Raw genomic sequence first — 18108 nt, 5'->3', positions numbered from 1 at the left:
TCATTCACATAACGATTATTTCGCATAACAATTACCCCTCTTGCACGGATTAAAATCGTTAACCGGGGGTCCACTGTAAATCTATAGGGGAAGGAAAGAGGGGTAGGGGTCATCCTCGAAAGGGTTGGAAAGAGGGGGTAAAGGAGGTTTTGTGGGTGAGGGGCTTGGACTTCCAGCAAGCGTGCATGAGCGTGTTAGATAGGAGTGAATGGAGACGAATGATACTTGGGACCTGACGATCTGTTGGAGTGTGAGCAGGGTAATATTTAGTGAAGGGATTCAGGGAAACCGGTTATTTTCATATAGTCGGACTTGAGTCCTGGAAATGGGAAGTACAATGCCTGCACTTTAAAGGAGGGGTTTGGGATATTGGCAGTTTGGAGGGATATGTTGTGTATCTCTATACGTATATGCTTCTAAACTGTTGTATTCTGAGCACCTCTGCAAAAGCAGTGATAATGTGTGAGTGTGGTGAAAGTGTTGAATGATGATGAAAGTAATTTCTTTTTGGGGATTTTCTTTCTTTTTTTGGGTCACCCTGCCTCGGTGGGAGACGACCGACTTGTTGAAAAAAAAAAAGTGTATAAATGACTATACATACACTCTAAAGTAAGAATGAGGATATTTGCAGTTTGTAGTATCTACACACCTCTGGCAAGACAGTCATAAGAGTGAATGATGGTGAATTTTTTTTTTTTATAGGTCACTCTACTTCAGTGGGATATGGCCAGCGCATTAAAAAAAAAAAATACATACACTACTATCACCCACCTTTTTACTTTTGTGTACTTGTATATCTTGTTTTGCTTCACCATTGGGAATTCCATTCGGGTTTTTGGCAGCTAGTTCATCCAATATTCTCTCCTTTTCTGAATTTGTTTGAGCTTTAATAATGTTGAGGCTGTGTTGGTTGAATCTGGAATATAACAGGAGACAGGTATGTCAATATATGTTACTAGGCTATTAGTAGATGGACATGAGAGAAAAGTGCACTACGATTCTCACATAAAGTGGATCCCTTAAAAATTTTTATTATCACTTTTGAAAATATAATTCATCATTTTTTCAAATTTGCAGTCAAGATAGGTACTAAGGGACAGTGAATATATATTAATAATTAAGAAAACATTATGGAATATATGACTTACCAAATGCAATCAAAAAACTCGAACCAATACTCTTTGTTTATGATACTACTTTTGTTTTCAAATTCTGATCTTAATACCTTAACTTAAAACCTAAAATTATATAATAGCCAACAAAATTAGTTAATCTAAAAAAACACCCACTACATACTGTTTGGCAGTAAAAAAACAGCTAAATAAACATTACGATAAATTACACACTTAATAAAAATACAGGTAAATTCGTAAGTTTACACCTGAACAACAAAATAAATTTACTGCTTATATACATCACATTTAAAATATAAACAATTATCAGAAACTGTCTGAATACATTTAAATATTTGCTGTGATGAATGGTTTGAAAAACCGACAAGTTGAAGATTGAGACACTTATGCAGCATATGGGAATCTTTATTCAGGAAACGTTTCGCCACACAGTGGCTTCATCAGTCCAATACAAAGAGGAAGGCGTAAGGAGAGGAGTATGAGGTAATCAGTCCCTCAGCCTGGAGTCGATGTGTTCAGTCCATCAATCTTGTAGATTGATGTGTTCAGTCCATCAATCTTGTAGATTGATGGACTGAACACATCGACTCCAGGCTGAGGGACTGATTACCTCATACTCCTCTCCTTACGCCTTCCTCTTTGTATTGGACTGATGAAGCCACTGTGTGGCGAAACGTTTCCTGAATAAAGATTCCCATATGCTGCATAAGTGTCTCAATCTTCAAATATTTGCTACCCAATACTACCTGCAAGCCTTTCTCTCTGTATTCTATACATGATATCAGTGCTAATTCTCTAAAATCAGTCATCACATAAGTTAGCCAGCAGATCCACATCATTATATATTACAGTGGAACCTCAAAAATCGAACTGCTCCCAACACAACCAATTATGTAAGTGTATTTTTGTAAGTGCTTTTATAAGTGTATTTTTAAGGGTCTGAAATGGACTAATCTAATTTACATTATTCCTGATGGGAATAAATTAATTTGGTAAAGGCACTCGAACAGACTTCTGGACCGAAGAAAGTTCGATATTTGAGGTTCCACTGTACCCTTATTCAGAACTTTAAACTTACTATACAAGCCATTCACATATTGCACATTGTTTGCTATACATCTTCAGAACCCCAAACTATAGTATTAATCTGCACGTTAGACTTCCTCAAGAGCTGCAACATGACCCACAGACGTCACCCAAAATATACTTCTTTTATATTATCTCTTTGATGTTTCACTTACATTACACACTCTGTATAGACTATCCAAATACAGAGAACCAAAATTTTTAATGGCCAAACAGAATAGTATATCAAAATTATTGTATATTCACTGGGAGGTGCAAAACACAGAGCTTACACATGGGGAAGAAGAAAGCAAAAAACTGTGCAATACTAAAAACATTTAAAACAAATACTAAAATACAAAGAACTTCATGTAAATTAAGCATATTATTATTCTTTTCTTTGAACACACCGGCCGTATCCCACCGAGGCGGGGTGGCCCAAAAGGAAAAACAAAAGTTTCTCCTTTTACATTTAGTAATATATACAGGAGAAGGGGTTACTAGCCCCTTGCTCCTGGCATTTTAGTCGCCTCTTACAACACGCATGGCTTACGGAGGAAGAATTTTGTTCCACTTTCCCATGGAGATAAGAGGAAATAAACAAGAACAAGAACTAGAAAGAAAATAGAAGAAAATCCAGAGGGGTGTGTATATATATGCTTGTACATGTATGTGTAGTGTGACCTAAGTGTAAGTAGAAGTAGCAAGACATACCTGAAATCTTGCATGTTCATGAGACAGAAAAATGGACACCAGCAATCCTACCATCATGTAAAACAATTACAGGCTTTTATTTTTATTATTCTATATAAATCTATCAGATTATTGTTTTTAAATGTCTATTTTTATATTACTGTTATATTTTAAATAAATGACATAAACTAAAAATGTACTCAATACTTACTAGTACTTTTAATGCAAAATTATCATTTTATTCATAAATTTTAATAAAATACAAAGGTGAAGCATATCTTACCTTTTGATCATTAAAGCATGAAAGACGTTACTTCCAGCTTTGACACCAGATGTTCTCAGATCACTTTCAATAGACATGGGTTTTTCTTCATATATATCATTCAAGGCATACAGAGGATCATTTTGTGTTGAGCTTACATCACGGTTCCACTCTGAAAATACAGTACAGTACAGTGTATGGAAAGAAGTACAATACAGAAAATGTAATATTCTGGCAGTATTTTCTGATCAGCAATTTGAGTGTTTATTTTTATTATTATATACGGGAAGAAACATCAAACCCACAGGGGTCATACAGCACCTGGAAAATGGGAGGCAATCAGGTTTGAAGCAAGGAAGAGGACAAATTCAATTCCTTTGATCAAGGGCCCCTCACCAGCATCAAGAAATCTCCCTTGAGAAATATCTGTTTAGGGATTTCTACTATGCACTTCTTCCTTTCTCAAACACTTTTTTCTTGACACAACTTTATAAATGTAAGGTCTGTATAATGACACAGTTATTCAATCTCAAACTTAATCTTATGTTAACCTGTCATCGTCAACAATATATCTTAAAAGAATGCTCACATCACTGACTATTAATGAATAAATAAAGTATATAATAAAGATATACACAGTTTTATAGGTAGTAGGCTGGTAGACAGCAACCACCCAGGGAGGTACTATCATCCTGCCAAGTGAATGTGAAACAAAAGCCTGTAATTGTTTTACATGATGGTAGGGTTACTGGTGGTTTTTGTCTGTCTCATAAATATGCAAGATTACAGGTATGTCTTCCTACTTCTACTTACACTTAGGTCACACTACACATACATGTACACGTTTATTTATACACGCTCATCTGAGTTTTCTTTGATTTTATCTTAATAGTTCTCGGTCTTATTACTTTTCCTTTTATATCCATGGGGAAGTGGAATAAGAATCTTTCCTCCGTAAGCCATGCGTGTTGTAAAAGTCAACTAAAATGCCGGGAACAATGGGCTAGTAACCCCTTTTCCTGTAAAGATTACTAAAAAGAATAAGAAGAAGAAAATTGTCAAAGTGGGAAGTCTGAATGTGAGTGGATATTGTGCAAATGATAAGAAAGAGATGATTGTGGATGTTATGAATGAGAAGAAGCTGGATGTCCTGGCTTTAAGTGAAACAAAGCTGAAGGGGGTGGGAGAGTCAGTGGAGAGGAATAAATGGGATTAGGGCAGGGGTTTCAAATAGAGTTAGAGCTAAAGAAGGAGTAGCAATAATGTTGAAGGATAAGAAAGGGCAGGAAAAGAGGGACTATAAATGTATTAATTCAAGGATTATGTGGAGTAAAATAAAGGTTGGATGTAAAAAGTGGGTTATAGTAAGTGTATATGCACCTGGAGAAGAGAGAAGTGTAGGGGAGAGAGAGAGATTTTGGGAAATGTCGAGTGAATGTGTGGGGAGTTTTGAACCAAGTGTGAAAGTACTTGTGGTTGGGGATTTCAATGCTGAAGTGGGTAAAAATGTTGAGGGAGTAGTAGGTAAATTTGGGGTGCCAGGGGTAAATGTAAAAGGAGAGCCTTTAATTGAGCTAGTTGTAGAAAGAGATTTAGTAATAAGTAATACATATTTTATGAAAAAGAGGATAAATAAATATACAAGGTATGATGTAGCACGTAATGAAAGTAGTTTGTTAGATTATGTATTGGTGGATAAAAGGTTAATGAGTAGGCTCCAGGATGCACATGTTTATAGAGAGGCAACCGATATATCGGATCATTATTTAGTTATAACTACAGTTAGGATAGTGAGGCTCAAGTTAGAGTATGTAGGAAAGAGGGAAATTATTTCCCAGTAAAAGTAGGCCTTAGACAAGGATGTGTGATGTCACCGTGGTTGTTTAATATATTTATAGATGGGGTTGTAAGAGAAGTGAATGCGAGGGTCTTGGCAAGAGGCGTGGAGTTAAAAGATAAAGAATCACACACAAAGTGGGAGTTGTCACAGTTGCTCTTTGCTGATGACACTGTGCTCTTGGGAGATTCTGAAGAGAAGTTGCAGAGATTGGTGGATGAATTTGGTAGGGTGTGCAAAAGAGGAAAATTAAAGGTGAATACAGGAAAGAGTAAGGTTATGAGGACAACAAAAAGATTAGGTGATGAAAGATTGGATATCAGATTGGAGGGAGAGAGTATGGAGGAGGTGAATGTATTCAGATATTTGGGAGTGGACATGTCAGTGGATGGGTCTATGAAAGATGAAGTGAATCATAGAATTGATGAGGGGAAAAGAGTGAGTGGTGCACTTAGGAGTCTGTGGAGACAAAGAACTTTGTCCTTGGAGGCAAAGAGGGGAATGTATGAGAGTATAGTTTTTACCAACGCTCTTATATGGGTGTGAAGCATGGGTGATGAATGTTGCAGCGAGGAGAAGGCTGGAGGCAGTGGAGATGTCATGTCTGAGGGCAATGTGTGGTGTGAATATAATGCAGAGAATTCGTAGTTTGGAAGTTAGGAGGAGGTGCGGGATTACCAAAACTGTTGTCCAGAGGGCTGAGGAAGGGTTGTTGAGGTGGTTCGGACATGTAGAGAGAATGGAGCGAAACAGTGTGACTTCAAGAGTGTATCAGTCTGTAGTGGAAGGAAGGCGGGGTAGGGGTCGGCCTAGGAAAGGTTGGAGGGAGGGGGTAAAGGAGGTTTTGTGTGCGAGGGGCTTGGACTTCCAGCAGGCATGCATGAGCGTGTTTGATAGGAGTGAATGGAGACAAATGGTTTTTAATACTTGACGTGCTGTTGGAGTGTGAGCAAAGTAACATTTATGAAGGGGTTCAGGGAAACCGGCAGGCCGGACTTGAGTCCTGGAGATGGGAAGTACAGTGCCTGCACTCTGAAGGAGGGGTGTAAATGTTGCAGTTTAAAAACTGTAGTGTAAAATACCCTTCTGGCAAGACAGTGATGGAGTGAATGATGGTGAAAGTTTTTCTTTTTCGGGCCACCCTGCCTTGGTGGGAATCGGCCAGTGTGATAATAAAAAAAAATAACTACAGTTAGAGTAAGAGGTAGAAGGGACAAGAGGAAGGTGGCAACAACAAGTAGGAGGGAAGTAAAAGTATAAACTAAGGGAGGAGGAAGTTCAGGTGAGATATAAGCGACTATTGGCAGAAAGGTGGGCTAGTGCAAAGATGAGTAGTGGGGGGGTTGAAGAGGGGAGAAGTTTGTGGTTATAGGATGGTGGGGGCAGGAGGAAAGAGGAGTGATTGGTGGAATGATGAAGTAAAGGGTGTGCTAAAAGAGAAAAAGTTAGCTTATGAGAGGTTTTTACAAAGCAAAAGTGTTATAAGAAGAGCAGAGTATACGGAGAGTAAAAGAAAGGTGAAGAGAGTGATGAGAGAGTGCAAAAGAAGAGCAGATGATAGAGTGGGAGAGGCACTGTCAAGAAATTTTTTATTGAAAATAAGAAAAAATTTTGGAGTGAATTAAACAAGTTAACCCTTTGACTGTTTTCGACGTATAAATACGTCTTACGAGCCAATGTTTCTGACGTATATATACTCAATAATTCTAGCGGCTTCAAATCAAGTGGGAGAAAGCTGGTAGGCCCACATGTGAGAGAATGGGTCTGTGTGGTCAGTGTGCACCACATAAAAAAAATCCTGCAGCACACATTGCGTAATGAGAAAAAAAAAACTCTGATCGTTTTTTTGGAATAAAACTCCGACTTTGAGGTGTATTTTCGTATAGTATTTATCGTTCTATTCGCGTTTTCATGGTCTTAGGTGATAAAATGGAAAACATATTACAGATATAGAGATGATTTTCATTACTTTTACGATGAAAACGACCTTGAAACTGAGCTCAAAGTAGCGGAAATGTTCGATTTTTACCAATGTTCAAGAGTACATAAATCACACCACACGTCCAATACACGTCAACTGGGGAGTCTAATATTCTTTCACTAGTGCACTGATATTATTTATACCATTTTTACAATAATGCAGTCGTCTGCATAACAGTAAATTTTGTATTTTTTTGTATGAATAAAAAATCAAAATAGAAAGCAATAATAATATAAGAGGGGCCTAGAGATGTGACTAATGAACAGAGCATATGTTATTTTAGTGCCACGAATGTCTACCTTGTTTATTCTGGACCCTATTTTGAAATTGGCATCTTTTTTATTTTGCGTGAAATTGGCCAAATTGCCAATTTCTGACCACCATATTGGGTAGTCCAAATTAGTAAATGGGAGGTTTCTTGTACTCAGCTGATAGATAAAATGGAGTTCTAATGAAATAGCTATGAGTTTGGTCAACTGGAACAATGGAATTGGCTGAAAATTGGGCTCAAAGTCGGCGAAATCGCCGATACGCATATGTCGCCGAGACCGCTAACTTCGCGGGAGCATAATTCCACGAGTTTTCGACCAAATTTCGAACTTTTGGTGTCATTACCATCGGGAAAAGATTCTCTATCATTTCATAAGAAAAAATAATTTTTTTTTTTTTCAAAAATTGAGCGACATAGAATGACAGTTTCAGAGAGGGGCCTGAAACAGTCAAAGGGTTAAGAAAGCCTAGGGAACGTATGGATTTGTCAGTTAAAAACAGAGTAGGGGAGTTAGTAGATGGGGAGAGGGAGGTATTAGGTAGATGGCGAGAATATTTTGAGGAACTTTTAAATGTTGAGGAAGAAAGGGAGGTGGTAATTTCATGCACTGGCCAGGGAGGTATACCATCTTTTAGGAGTGAAGAAGAGCAGAATGTAAGTGTGGGGGAGGTACGTGAGGTATTACGTAGAATGAAAGGAGGTAAAGCAGCTGTAACTGATGGGATCATGACAGAAATGTTAAAAGCAGGGGGGGATATAGTGTTGGAGTGGTTGGTACTTTTGTTTAATAAATGTATGAAAGAGGGGAAGGTACCTAGGGATTGGAGGAGAGCATGTATAGTCCCTTCATATAAAGGAAAGGGGGACAAAAAAGATAATTATAGAGGAATAAGTTTATTGAGTATACCAGGAAAAGTGTACGGTAGGGTTATTATTGAAAGAATTAGAGGTAAGACAGAATGTAGGATTGCGGATGAGCAAGGAGGTTTCAGAGTGGGTAGGGGATGTGTAGATCAAGTGTTTACACTGAAGCATATATGTGAACAGTATTTACATAAAGATAGGGAAGTTTTTATTGCATTTATGGATTTAGAAAAGGCATATGACAGAGTGGATAGAGGAGCAATGTGGCAGATGTTGCAAGTATATGGAATAGGTGGTTAGTTACTAAATGCTGTAAAGAGCTTTTATGAGGATAGTGAGGCTCAGGTTAGGGTGTGTAGAAGAGAGGGAGACTACTTCCCGGTAAAAGTAGGTCTTAGACAGGGATGTGTAATGTCACCATGGTTGTTTAATATATTTATTGATGGGGTCGTAAAAGAAGTAAATGCTAGGGTGTTCGGAAGAGGGGTGGGATTAAATTATGGGGAATCAAATACAAAATGGGAATTAACACAGTTACTTTTTGCTGATGATACTGTGCTTATGGGAGAGTCTAAAGAAAAATTGCAAAGGTTAGTGGATGAGTTTGGGAGTGTGTGTAAAGGTAGAAAGTTGAAAGTGAACATAGAGAAGAGTAAGGTGATGAGGGTATCAAATGATTTAGATAAAGAAAAATTGGATATCAAATTGGGTAGGAGTATGGAAGAAGTGAATGTTTTCAGATACTTGGGAGTTGACGTGTCAGCGGATGGATTTATGAAGGATGACGTTAATCATAGAATTGATGAGGGAAAAAAGGTGAGTGGTGCGTTGAGGTATATGTGGAGTCAAAAAACGTTATCTATGGAGTCAAAGAAGGGAATGTATGAAAGTATAGTAGTACCAACACTCTTATATGGGTGTGAATGCAGCAGCGAGGAGGCGGTTGGAGGCAGTGGAGATGTCCTGTCTAAGGGCAATGTGTGGTGTACATATTATGCAGAAAATTTGGAGTGTGGAAATTAGGAGGTGTGGAGTTAATAAAAGTATTAGTCAGAGGGCTGAATTCAGAGGGGTTGTTGAGTTGGTTTGGTCATTTAGAGAGAATGGATCAAAGTAGAATGACAAGGAGAGCATTTAAATCTGTAGGATAAGGAAGGCGGGGTAGGGGTTGTCCTCAAAAAGGTTGGAAGGAAGGGGTAAGGGAGGTTTTGTGGGCGAGGGGCTTGGACTTCCAGCAGGCGTGCATGAGCGTGTTCGATAGGAGTGAAGGGAGACGAATGGTATTTGGGACCTTACGATCTGTTGGAGTGTGAGCAGGGTAATATTTAGTGAAGGGATTCAGGGAAACCGGTTATTTTTATATAGCCGGGCTTGAGTCCTGGAAATGGGAAGTACAATGCCTGCACTCTAAAGGAGGGGTTTTGGGATATTAGCAGTTTGGAGGGATATGTTGTGTATCTTTATAAGTATATGCTTCTAAACTGTTGTGTTCTGAGCACCTCTGCAAAAACCGTGATTATGTGTGAGTGAGGTGAAAGTGTTGAATGATGATGAAAGTATTTTCTTTTTGGGGATTTTCTTTCTTTTTGGGTCACCCTGCCTCGGTGGGAGACAGCCGACTTGTTGAAAAAAAAAAATACAAAAAAATACAGTTTACAAATTTGTGGATGATTTCCAATGAAACTATATATATACCCTTTATTTTTAAAAAAACAAAGAATCATTTAATAGAAACAGTAGATAACTGATGAATATTTTTATAGTCATGAGGAAATGAGAAGCAATCGGATTTGATCTGAGGAAGGAGAGTGCCCTTCGACAGCATCAAGGCACATTCCTTGAAGGGAATTAATGAATAATTAAATTTAACACAGGTAATTAAGGTTTTATCAAGAGCTCTGATAAATAAAAAAAAAAAGGAGAAATCTTACCCTTGTCATCATGTTTTGAGCACTCTGAAAATACATTTTCCATGCTGCTGGTTGTGTGAACACTATAATAGTGGGACTGAAAAAACAGTGTCCAGAACTCTGGTTCAGTCATTCTGTGAGGAACATATTCTGCATGTTTTTTCTTCACAGCAGGATAAGTCTTGAATATAGCAGACATGATTTCAGGAGTCAGGTTGTACTGTACTTTGCCATTGTTACCGTCAGTCTGTGGCTTTATATCAGCCTTGAAAGAAAATAAATTATTTAGGGAATGAACAAAATATTAAACTGCATCTATTAGGCATAATATCTGAACATAAAACAGTGTACTGTCATTGATTGTATAAAATTACAGCATTATCCCTCTTTCATTTTAAAGGTAAAGTCCATTTGCTCTCCAGGCCTCCTCGCATTATAACTACACACATTTCATTTCATTCCATCCACCCATTCATCCATCCTGCACTGTATTCAGTATACAATATACCAGTATATTTTTTAACACTGTCTCACATCAAGGGAAGGCAACATAAAACAGGAAGCATTTACTATCATTTATTCAATAGCTCCCTTCCCAGAAGTGGACATTTACCATAATTCAAAAGACCCTACAAACTGTGACATTCACTTCTTACAAAAAGAAAAATTATTTACCAATCTTGTCTAATTTTATCAATGACTCAAAGTCTTGAAAGCCTTTAATGTGCAACAATGCCCATATTAAAAAATACAGTACTGTTTTATCATTCTACTCTTAATAGAAAATTTTAATTGCCAGGGTGACTTTTTAGCCATATGTTTATCACCAACCACCAACAGTCAGCCACCAGGCCCTGTGGCCTGGTGGCTAAAGCTCTCACTTCACATGGCGAGGGGCCGGGTTTGATTCCAGGCAAGGGTAGAAACATTGAGTGTTTTTCCTTACACCAGTTTTCTATGTTCATCCATCAGTAAATTGGGCACCTGGGTGTTAGTTGACTGGTGTGGGTTGCATACTGGGACAAGACTGACCGAAATGCTCTGCATAACAAGCGGCTTTCTATATAGTAGTGCAGTGGTATGTCACTGATGTCAGCTAGGCCTGTATACCTTGTATATATACTTGTAGAAATAGAAATATTATTATTATTATTATTATTATTATTATTATTATTATTATTATTGATATTGACTGTTATTTATTCCCCAACATATTCTACATTTTAGTACTTCAAGCTAATATCTATGAAAGAATTCAGGAATATCAAGTAGTTAGATTTTGAGCTCTGGTAGTCGAGATGTACAGTTCCTGCACTTTGAATGAGGGCAGGAGGGGGGACATTGCAAAACTGGACAATGATGACTCACTGAGCCAAATCCCCACCACTTTCATAATGCAGGTACGTACTGTACTTCCTGTTTCCAAAACTAGAGTCTGACAAACCAATTTTCCTGAACTCTTCCACTGTATTACCATACTGACATTAGCAACACATGAAGTTCTATGGACTACTCGTCTCCACTTGCTCTGCATCAACATGATCACATATGCCACTTCCTCTCAGGAAAAGGAAAGATGAAACATGATGCTCACCAGGAAAGCCCCAGACACACCAAGTTCTTGTTGTGGCCCCATGTTTTGTTTATATTGCCCAGCAATCTCCTTCCAAAATTCATCGACAGATATTATTGATGTGGGAACCAGTGCACGGTACAGATGGTGCAGTTGCTCATTCTCGTCTAACATTCGCTTCTTTTCCATCAGTTCATCTGGGGGTTGCCTCCTGTTTTGGGTCATCAACTGACTAAGGCGCTCCTGCTCAGAAAAAAAAAAGCCCTTTTGTGTTGTAATAGTAATCATTATACCGATATAGTGGGTAACTTTGACAAACCATTTCACTAAACTGAAGTATAGTATAAACTAAATAGCAAAAAATTAAGAAAAAGTGACAATAATGTCAGTTCTATTTGTCAATCACTGCCGCCAACAGCGGTACTTACAACCTCATAATTAACATGCCTGGGGCAGTCCCAGACACACCAGTCCCAAAGGACTGTCTACTGTACTGTGGTTGCAAAATTTTAAGAAAATGCATTAATGTATATTTTAAGACAGAAGGCTAAAGAAATATATAACAGGCTCTTCTTCCTCTATGACATGAATGAGTTATGCACAACTGTAAGTAAACAATATAGGGTGAACCAATATTATTATGAACTCAAAAACAGAGGGCAAGATTCATCCTCTGATCTATAATTAAAGCCAGTGTGTGACTGCATGTGCAGAAATGTTATTAAAGTATGAGGGTACAGAGAAGTGCTCATGGACAGATATACATGCTGTGTGTCATATATATGCTGTGTGTCAAGGAACATCTTACTTTGACCTGGTTCCGTTCAGCAATCTGTTTATCTCTGCCCTCTGGTGTGCAGAAGTGGAATGTGAAGTTGGAAATATCATGGAGAACTATTTGTAGCTGAACTTTGGGTTTGCCCTCAGGTGAAATTTTTTGAGCTGCAAAAAGAGCCATGAAGAATAAATGTAACAACCAGTGTAGCAAAGCTTAAAAACACAGATGATATGATATTGTAATTGCAAAGATACCAGTTTGGTACCCATTTCTCCTTACACAATTTTTTACTTTCACAAAAAGACATCTCTTATTTCAACAAAAAGTACTCAAGTTTTTTTTTTTTTACAGAATTTTAATGACCAAAAATTTAGCACCGTTTTAATCATTGCAAGCACGGTATGAATTATTTATCATCCAATATTGGTGTAGCTCATGATCAATACCCACTTCTGATGTCATTGTAGGGGACACTGACTGTGAACGTGTCTGACTCATCCATCATCCAGCCTACTCTTGTTTGAGACAGGTACAACTGACCATTGTTTTTCTTGTAGCGAACGTGGTTCACCTGAAGCAGGATGTCTTCCCGTTCTCCACTCATCCTGAAAAATATTAAGTGAATATAGGCAGGGGCCCCTCATATACAGCAGGTTAGGCTCTGGGCTACTGCTATAAAGTGAAACATATCCTATTTTCACTTTCAAATTCATTAAAAAACCTGATAACATGTTTACACTATCATATATAAAGTGAGCAACAGAGCTAGGTCTAAAAAATGCAAATACCATACACACATTACTTACCCTAAAATATCTGAGTCCTTAGCTTATAGTGAGTGGTGTGGTGAATACTATACAGTGGAACCTCAAATATCGAACTTTCTTCGGTCCAGAAGGCTGTTCGAGTGCCTTTACAGAATGAATTTATTCCCATCAGGAATAATGTAAATTAGATTAGTCCATTTCAGACCCTCAAAAATACACTTATAAAAGCACTTACAAAAATACACTTACATAATTGGTTGTGTTGGGAGCAGTTCGATTTTTGAGGTTCCACTGTATTTATTGTAGGAAGTCTGAATAAATGAAGAATGGGTATAACTGAAAACCGTTGCAATGCGAAGTGTTGTAAAGCAGGGCCCTCCTGTATACAAAGGAAACAACATTATACAGCATAATGCTGCTATTTATCACAGCCCAATTCTCTTAGATATCATTTACATTATCTTATGTTTCATTCAACATTACATTTAGTACTGAACTGTACATGGATGAATTTCACATACACTCAATAGCTGCCTTATTAGGTGCACCTCGTTAATCCAAATACATATTTAATCAGCCTATCACATGGCAATACCTCAATGCCTAAGAGCATGTAGACACAGCCAAGAGGTTCAGTTGTTGTTGCTCAAATCAAACATCAGAATGGGAAAGTAATGTGATCTAAGTGATTTTGAATATAGAATGATTGCTGGTGCCCAACAGGGTGATCTGAGTATCTCAGAAGCTGCTGATCTCATGGGATTTTCATGCACAAGAGTCTCTAGAGCTTACAAAGAATGGTGTGAAAAGCACAAAACATTCAGTGAGTGGCAGTTCTGAGGATAAAAACACCTTGTTAATGAGAGTGGTCTGAGAAGAATGGACAGGCTGGCTCAAGCTGACAGGAAGGCGACAGTATGCAGAAGAGCATCTCTGAATGCACAACACTCTGAACCTTGAAGTGGATGAGCTATGGCAGCAGAAGCCTATACCAGGTTTTATTCCTGTCAGCTAAGAACAGGAAAACTGAGGCTACAGTGGGAACAGGTTCACCAAAATTGGACAGCTGAAGATTGTATAAACGTCATCAGGTCTGATGAATCGCAATTTCTGCTGTGACACGCAGACAGTAGGGTCAGAATTTAGCATAAACAACATGAATCTATGGATGCATCCTGCCCTGTGTCAATGGCTCAGGCTGGTGGTGGTGGTGATGGTGGTGGTGTAATGGTGTGGAGAATGTTTTCCTAGAACACATTAAGCATTGTTTACATGCCACAGCTTACATGAGTGTTGTTGCTGACAATGTGCATCCCTTCATGGCCACAGTCTACCCATCTTCATTTGGCTACTTCCAGCAGGATAATGCTCTGTCACAAAGCACATGTCATCTCAAGCTGGCTCCAAGAACATGATAATGAGTTCAGTGTACACCAATGGCCTCCACAGTCACCAGATTGGGATGTAGTGGAATGCAAGATTTGTAGCAAGAATGTGCATCTGACAAATCTGCAACAACTGTGTGATGATATAAGTCAACATAGACCAGAATCTCTAAGGAATGTTTTCAGCATTTTGTTGAATCCATGCCAAAAAGAATTCAGGCTGTTCTTTGGGTGTACCTAATTACGTGGCCACTAAGTGTACATACATATGTATACAAACTTGCATACAGTACATATATACAGAGAAAAAGAGGTGGGAAGAAGGGTTGGAGAGGGGAAGGTAGGAGAGATTGGATGACAGGGGGAAGGAATGAAGAAGAGGGAGGGGAGAGTGTTAAGGAGGAGAGGGGGAGAAAGAGGGTAAGAAAGAGCAGGAGAAAGTGGGGGAGGGAAGAGGAGGAGGAAAAGGGGGGAAAAAGGGGAGAGGGGGAGAAAAGGGGGAAGAGAAGGAAGAAAGGGGGAGAAAATGGAGGGGAGGGGAGGGGAGGGGAGGGGAGGGGAGGGGAGGGGAGAGAAGGGTAGAGAGACAAGGGAGAGAGATCTGAATTATGTATACAGTATACAACATGTTTAAGCAATACAACTCGTAATACTCTGAGAAATAAATACTAATGCAGGTACTGTGCAATACTGATGGTACACCCTGAGTACTGCACTGGATCACAAAAGAATATTCATAAACAATCTGTTTGAATGCTCTAATCTCTCTCTCTATTGTGCACCTACATAAGTCTTTATTAATACTGTAGTAATGCAAATTTGTATATGCAGAGAACTGCTGTATCTCCTATTTGTAATTTACTAATTGATGGTTCTAGGAATCACTGCCCAGGTGCACTGGTCTCAGACCAGGTATTGCAGATAATGGCCTAGCCAGCCAGGCTATTAGTGTTCACTGCATGCAGTGAAATGTAGGGATCACATTATTATTATTACTGTACATTGCTAGTGAACAGCACTATTCCAGTGCAAGTGGCTTCAATAGTATCATTACTGTCTGTTATTTATTAATATATTAATTTATGGCATATGCTAAGCTGACTCTTCTCTCATTTACCCACTCTACTTGTTAATTTGTCTAACCTATTTTGAAACTGCTCTAAGTGTTCACTTGAATGATACTACAGTATGACCCCTGTATCCACTGATTCAGTATCTGCTGTTTCAGTTATCCACAGTTTACTGTGACCCAAAATTATCTCTTAATTTTGCATTATAACAGCCCCAAAGTGCAAAAGCAGAGAAGTTGGCTGTTCTTTAAAGCCTAAGAGAAGCCATGACATGCTTCCCATTAGTGAAAGAGTGATAATTCTCCACTTACTGTGCATAATTTATCCATTAAACTTTATAATAGGTATGTATATGACTTATATATATGGGGTTTGCTACTATCCACGGCAGATCCTTGGAACATATCCCCTGTGGATATGGGAGTCCTACTGTACTTGGAATTTTTTTTCTACTGTACTCATCCACAAATCAACAGCCAAACCAGTCCCTTCCTATACCCTTTCTAAACCTAAATTTATCCAAACTGAATCCATTGTTGCAAGTTCTGTCTTCAGTAAATATTGCAAGCACCTCATTTATATCCCCTTTATTTATTCCTATTTTTCACTTGTACACTTCAATCATGCATTCCTTAACTCTACATCTTTTTGCAGATCAGGTTCATTATATGTAACCTATCTTTAATAATAATATAATAATAATAATATCTTTATTTACTACAAGTACATGTACATGGTATACAGGCCTAGCTGACATCAATGACATACTACTATATAGAAAGTCCCTTGTTATGTATAGCATTTCGGGCAAATTAAGTCAGTTTTGTCCCAGGATGCTACCCACACCAGCCGACCAATACCCAGGTACCCACTTTACTAATGGGTGAACATAGACGACCGGTGTAAAGAAACACACCAATGTTTCTACCCGTGCTGGGAATAGAACGCAGACCCTTGCCGTGTGAAGCGAGAGCTTTAGCCACCACTCCATGGGGCACCGTTGTCAGAAAGATGTCTGAAGCAGGGGTAACTTTGTCATCTTCTATATATATTCTCCTGCATATTTATGTACACTTTATAACAGTGACCAAAACCAGGTTACATGACCTAAATGGGGCATTACTGACAATATCTTGTATATAATGATATCAAAGGAAACTAGCCTTGAGATTTTTGTAACTTGTACTCCTAGATGAAGAAAACTATAACTGTACCTCATTGTTTTAAAGTTTCTTGTAATCCAGCCCATGATTATCCCTGCCCATGTAGTAGGATTATGTTCCTCAAATTAAATTGTAAAGACTTTATTCACCAGAGGATTAACAATCCAGGAAAACCCAAGAAAGCCCAGCAGTATGACTTACCTATTTTCACTGGTCTTTATTTTTAAGTCCTCTCAGGATGAGACCAAATGTCAGCTAATGCCTAGGTACCTATTTACACATAAATGGAAGCAGGTGCTAGGAGACATACCTATACGTACATCCCACCTCATCCAAGGTACAACCCTAGGTCCTCATTGTAAGCCAAGCATGCTACTATTCAGATATAAGGTACTACTAAACAACCGAACTCACTACAATATTAGTGACACCGGTGCAGAATTTTGTTATTAGACCAATCAACCAATTCAAGTCTCTTCTCAAAGATCACTTACTCACCCAAAACCAAATAAATACTGAATAACTGAACCTTATAAATTGTATATCTTAAATGTTCCTCACAATTATATCACATTAATGTTAAACCTAAGACCCAATCTAACTTTGTTATTTTTTAAATACACTACCTAACAGAATACTCCATTCTACTGAATGTACAGCAATGCATGCAAACATATGACCTGTCTTTGTAATACTCATTTGTGCTTTATTGTTATCTGTTTACAATAATGTTTTTTCACTGATTACATCATTGCTTAGTTAATCTTAAGTTAATTTTAAGCCTGCCCGTAATGCTATGCATACAAGTGGCTTTGGCATGCTGCTCTTACCTGTATTTTTTTGTACCTCTGTATGTATGTTCAAATTATTAAGTAAATAAATAAATAAATAAATCATCCTTGTGGATGGTGATGCAAATCAAATATGAAAAACTTCACTTACAAATTATTGTAGCCTTAAATGATAATTTACAGAAAAATTACAAAGTAAATTTTACCTGCAGCTCCTCTGAATCTAAACTGAACTTAATTTAATTTAACATTCTCTTATACCACATTTTCAGCCTTGGTTGAAAAAGCCACTGCTAAACCAGAATCTACTTCTTATATGTTACTTAATCCTTATCTATTTCAAACTCATCAAAATATTCCTGACAAATTTATCAAATTTGAATCACAACAACCAATCACTAAAAGAAGTATGATTTTTATGTTAATTCTCTGGTAATAAATGTGCAGTATAATGGATATAGTATATTATATATATTCAGTGCCTCCAAGAAAAGAACTTTCCCCATTGGGAAGTGGAAAAGAATTCTTCCTCCACAAGCCATGCATGTCATAAGAGGCAACTAAA

At 38.0% G+C, this 18108-nt stretch overlaps 1 protein-coding gene across 3 annotated transcripts in view; it reads right to left on the bottom strand.

Annotated features, from left to right (window-relative positions):
* The window catches only part of Tfb1 (transcription factor B1), a gene marked incomplete at its 3' end in the record, with an annotated part of 32713 nt that overhangs the window by 12217 nt on the left and 2388 nt on the right, over window positions 1-18108 (bottom strand). For 2 of the 3 annotated variants that reach the window (XM_070086105.1, XM_070086106.1), the window contains 6 exon segments: window positions 772-916; window positions 3175-3325; window positions 10038-10281; window positions 11611-11832; window positions 12398-12531; window positions 12818-12972. In XM_070086105.1, the coding sequence (XP_069942206.1) occupies window positions 772-916; window positions 3175-3325; window positions 10038-10281; window positions 11611-11832; window positions 12398-12531; window positions 12818-12971 (1050 nt within the window). 3 annotated transcript variants of the gene reach the window in all.

The sequence above is a fragment of the Cherax quadricarinatus genome, chromosome 18, assembly GCF_038502225.1.
Source record: "Cherax quadricarinatus isolate ZL_2023a chromosome 18, ASM3850222v1, whole genome shotgun sequence".
NCBI lineage: Eukaryota > Metazoa > Arthropoda > Malacostraca > Decapoda > Parastacidae > Cherax > Cherax quadricarinatus.
The sequence above is the reverse complement of the archived record's forward strand: the minus strand, read 5'-3'. Positions and strand labels throughout refer to the sequence as shown.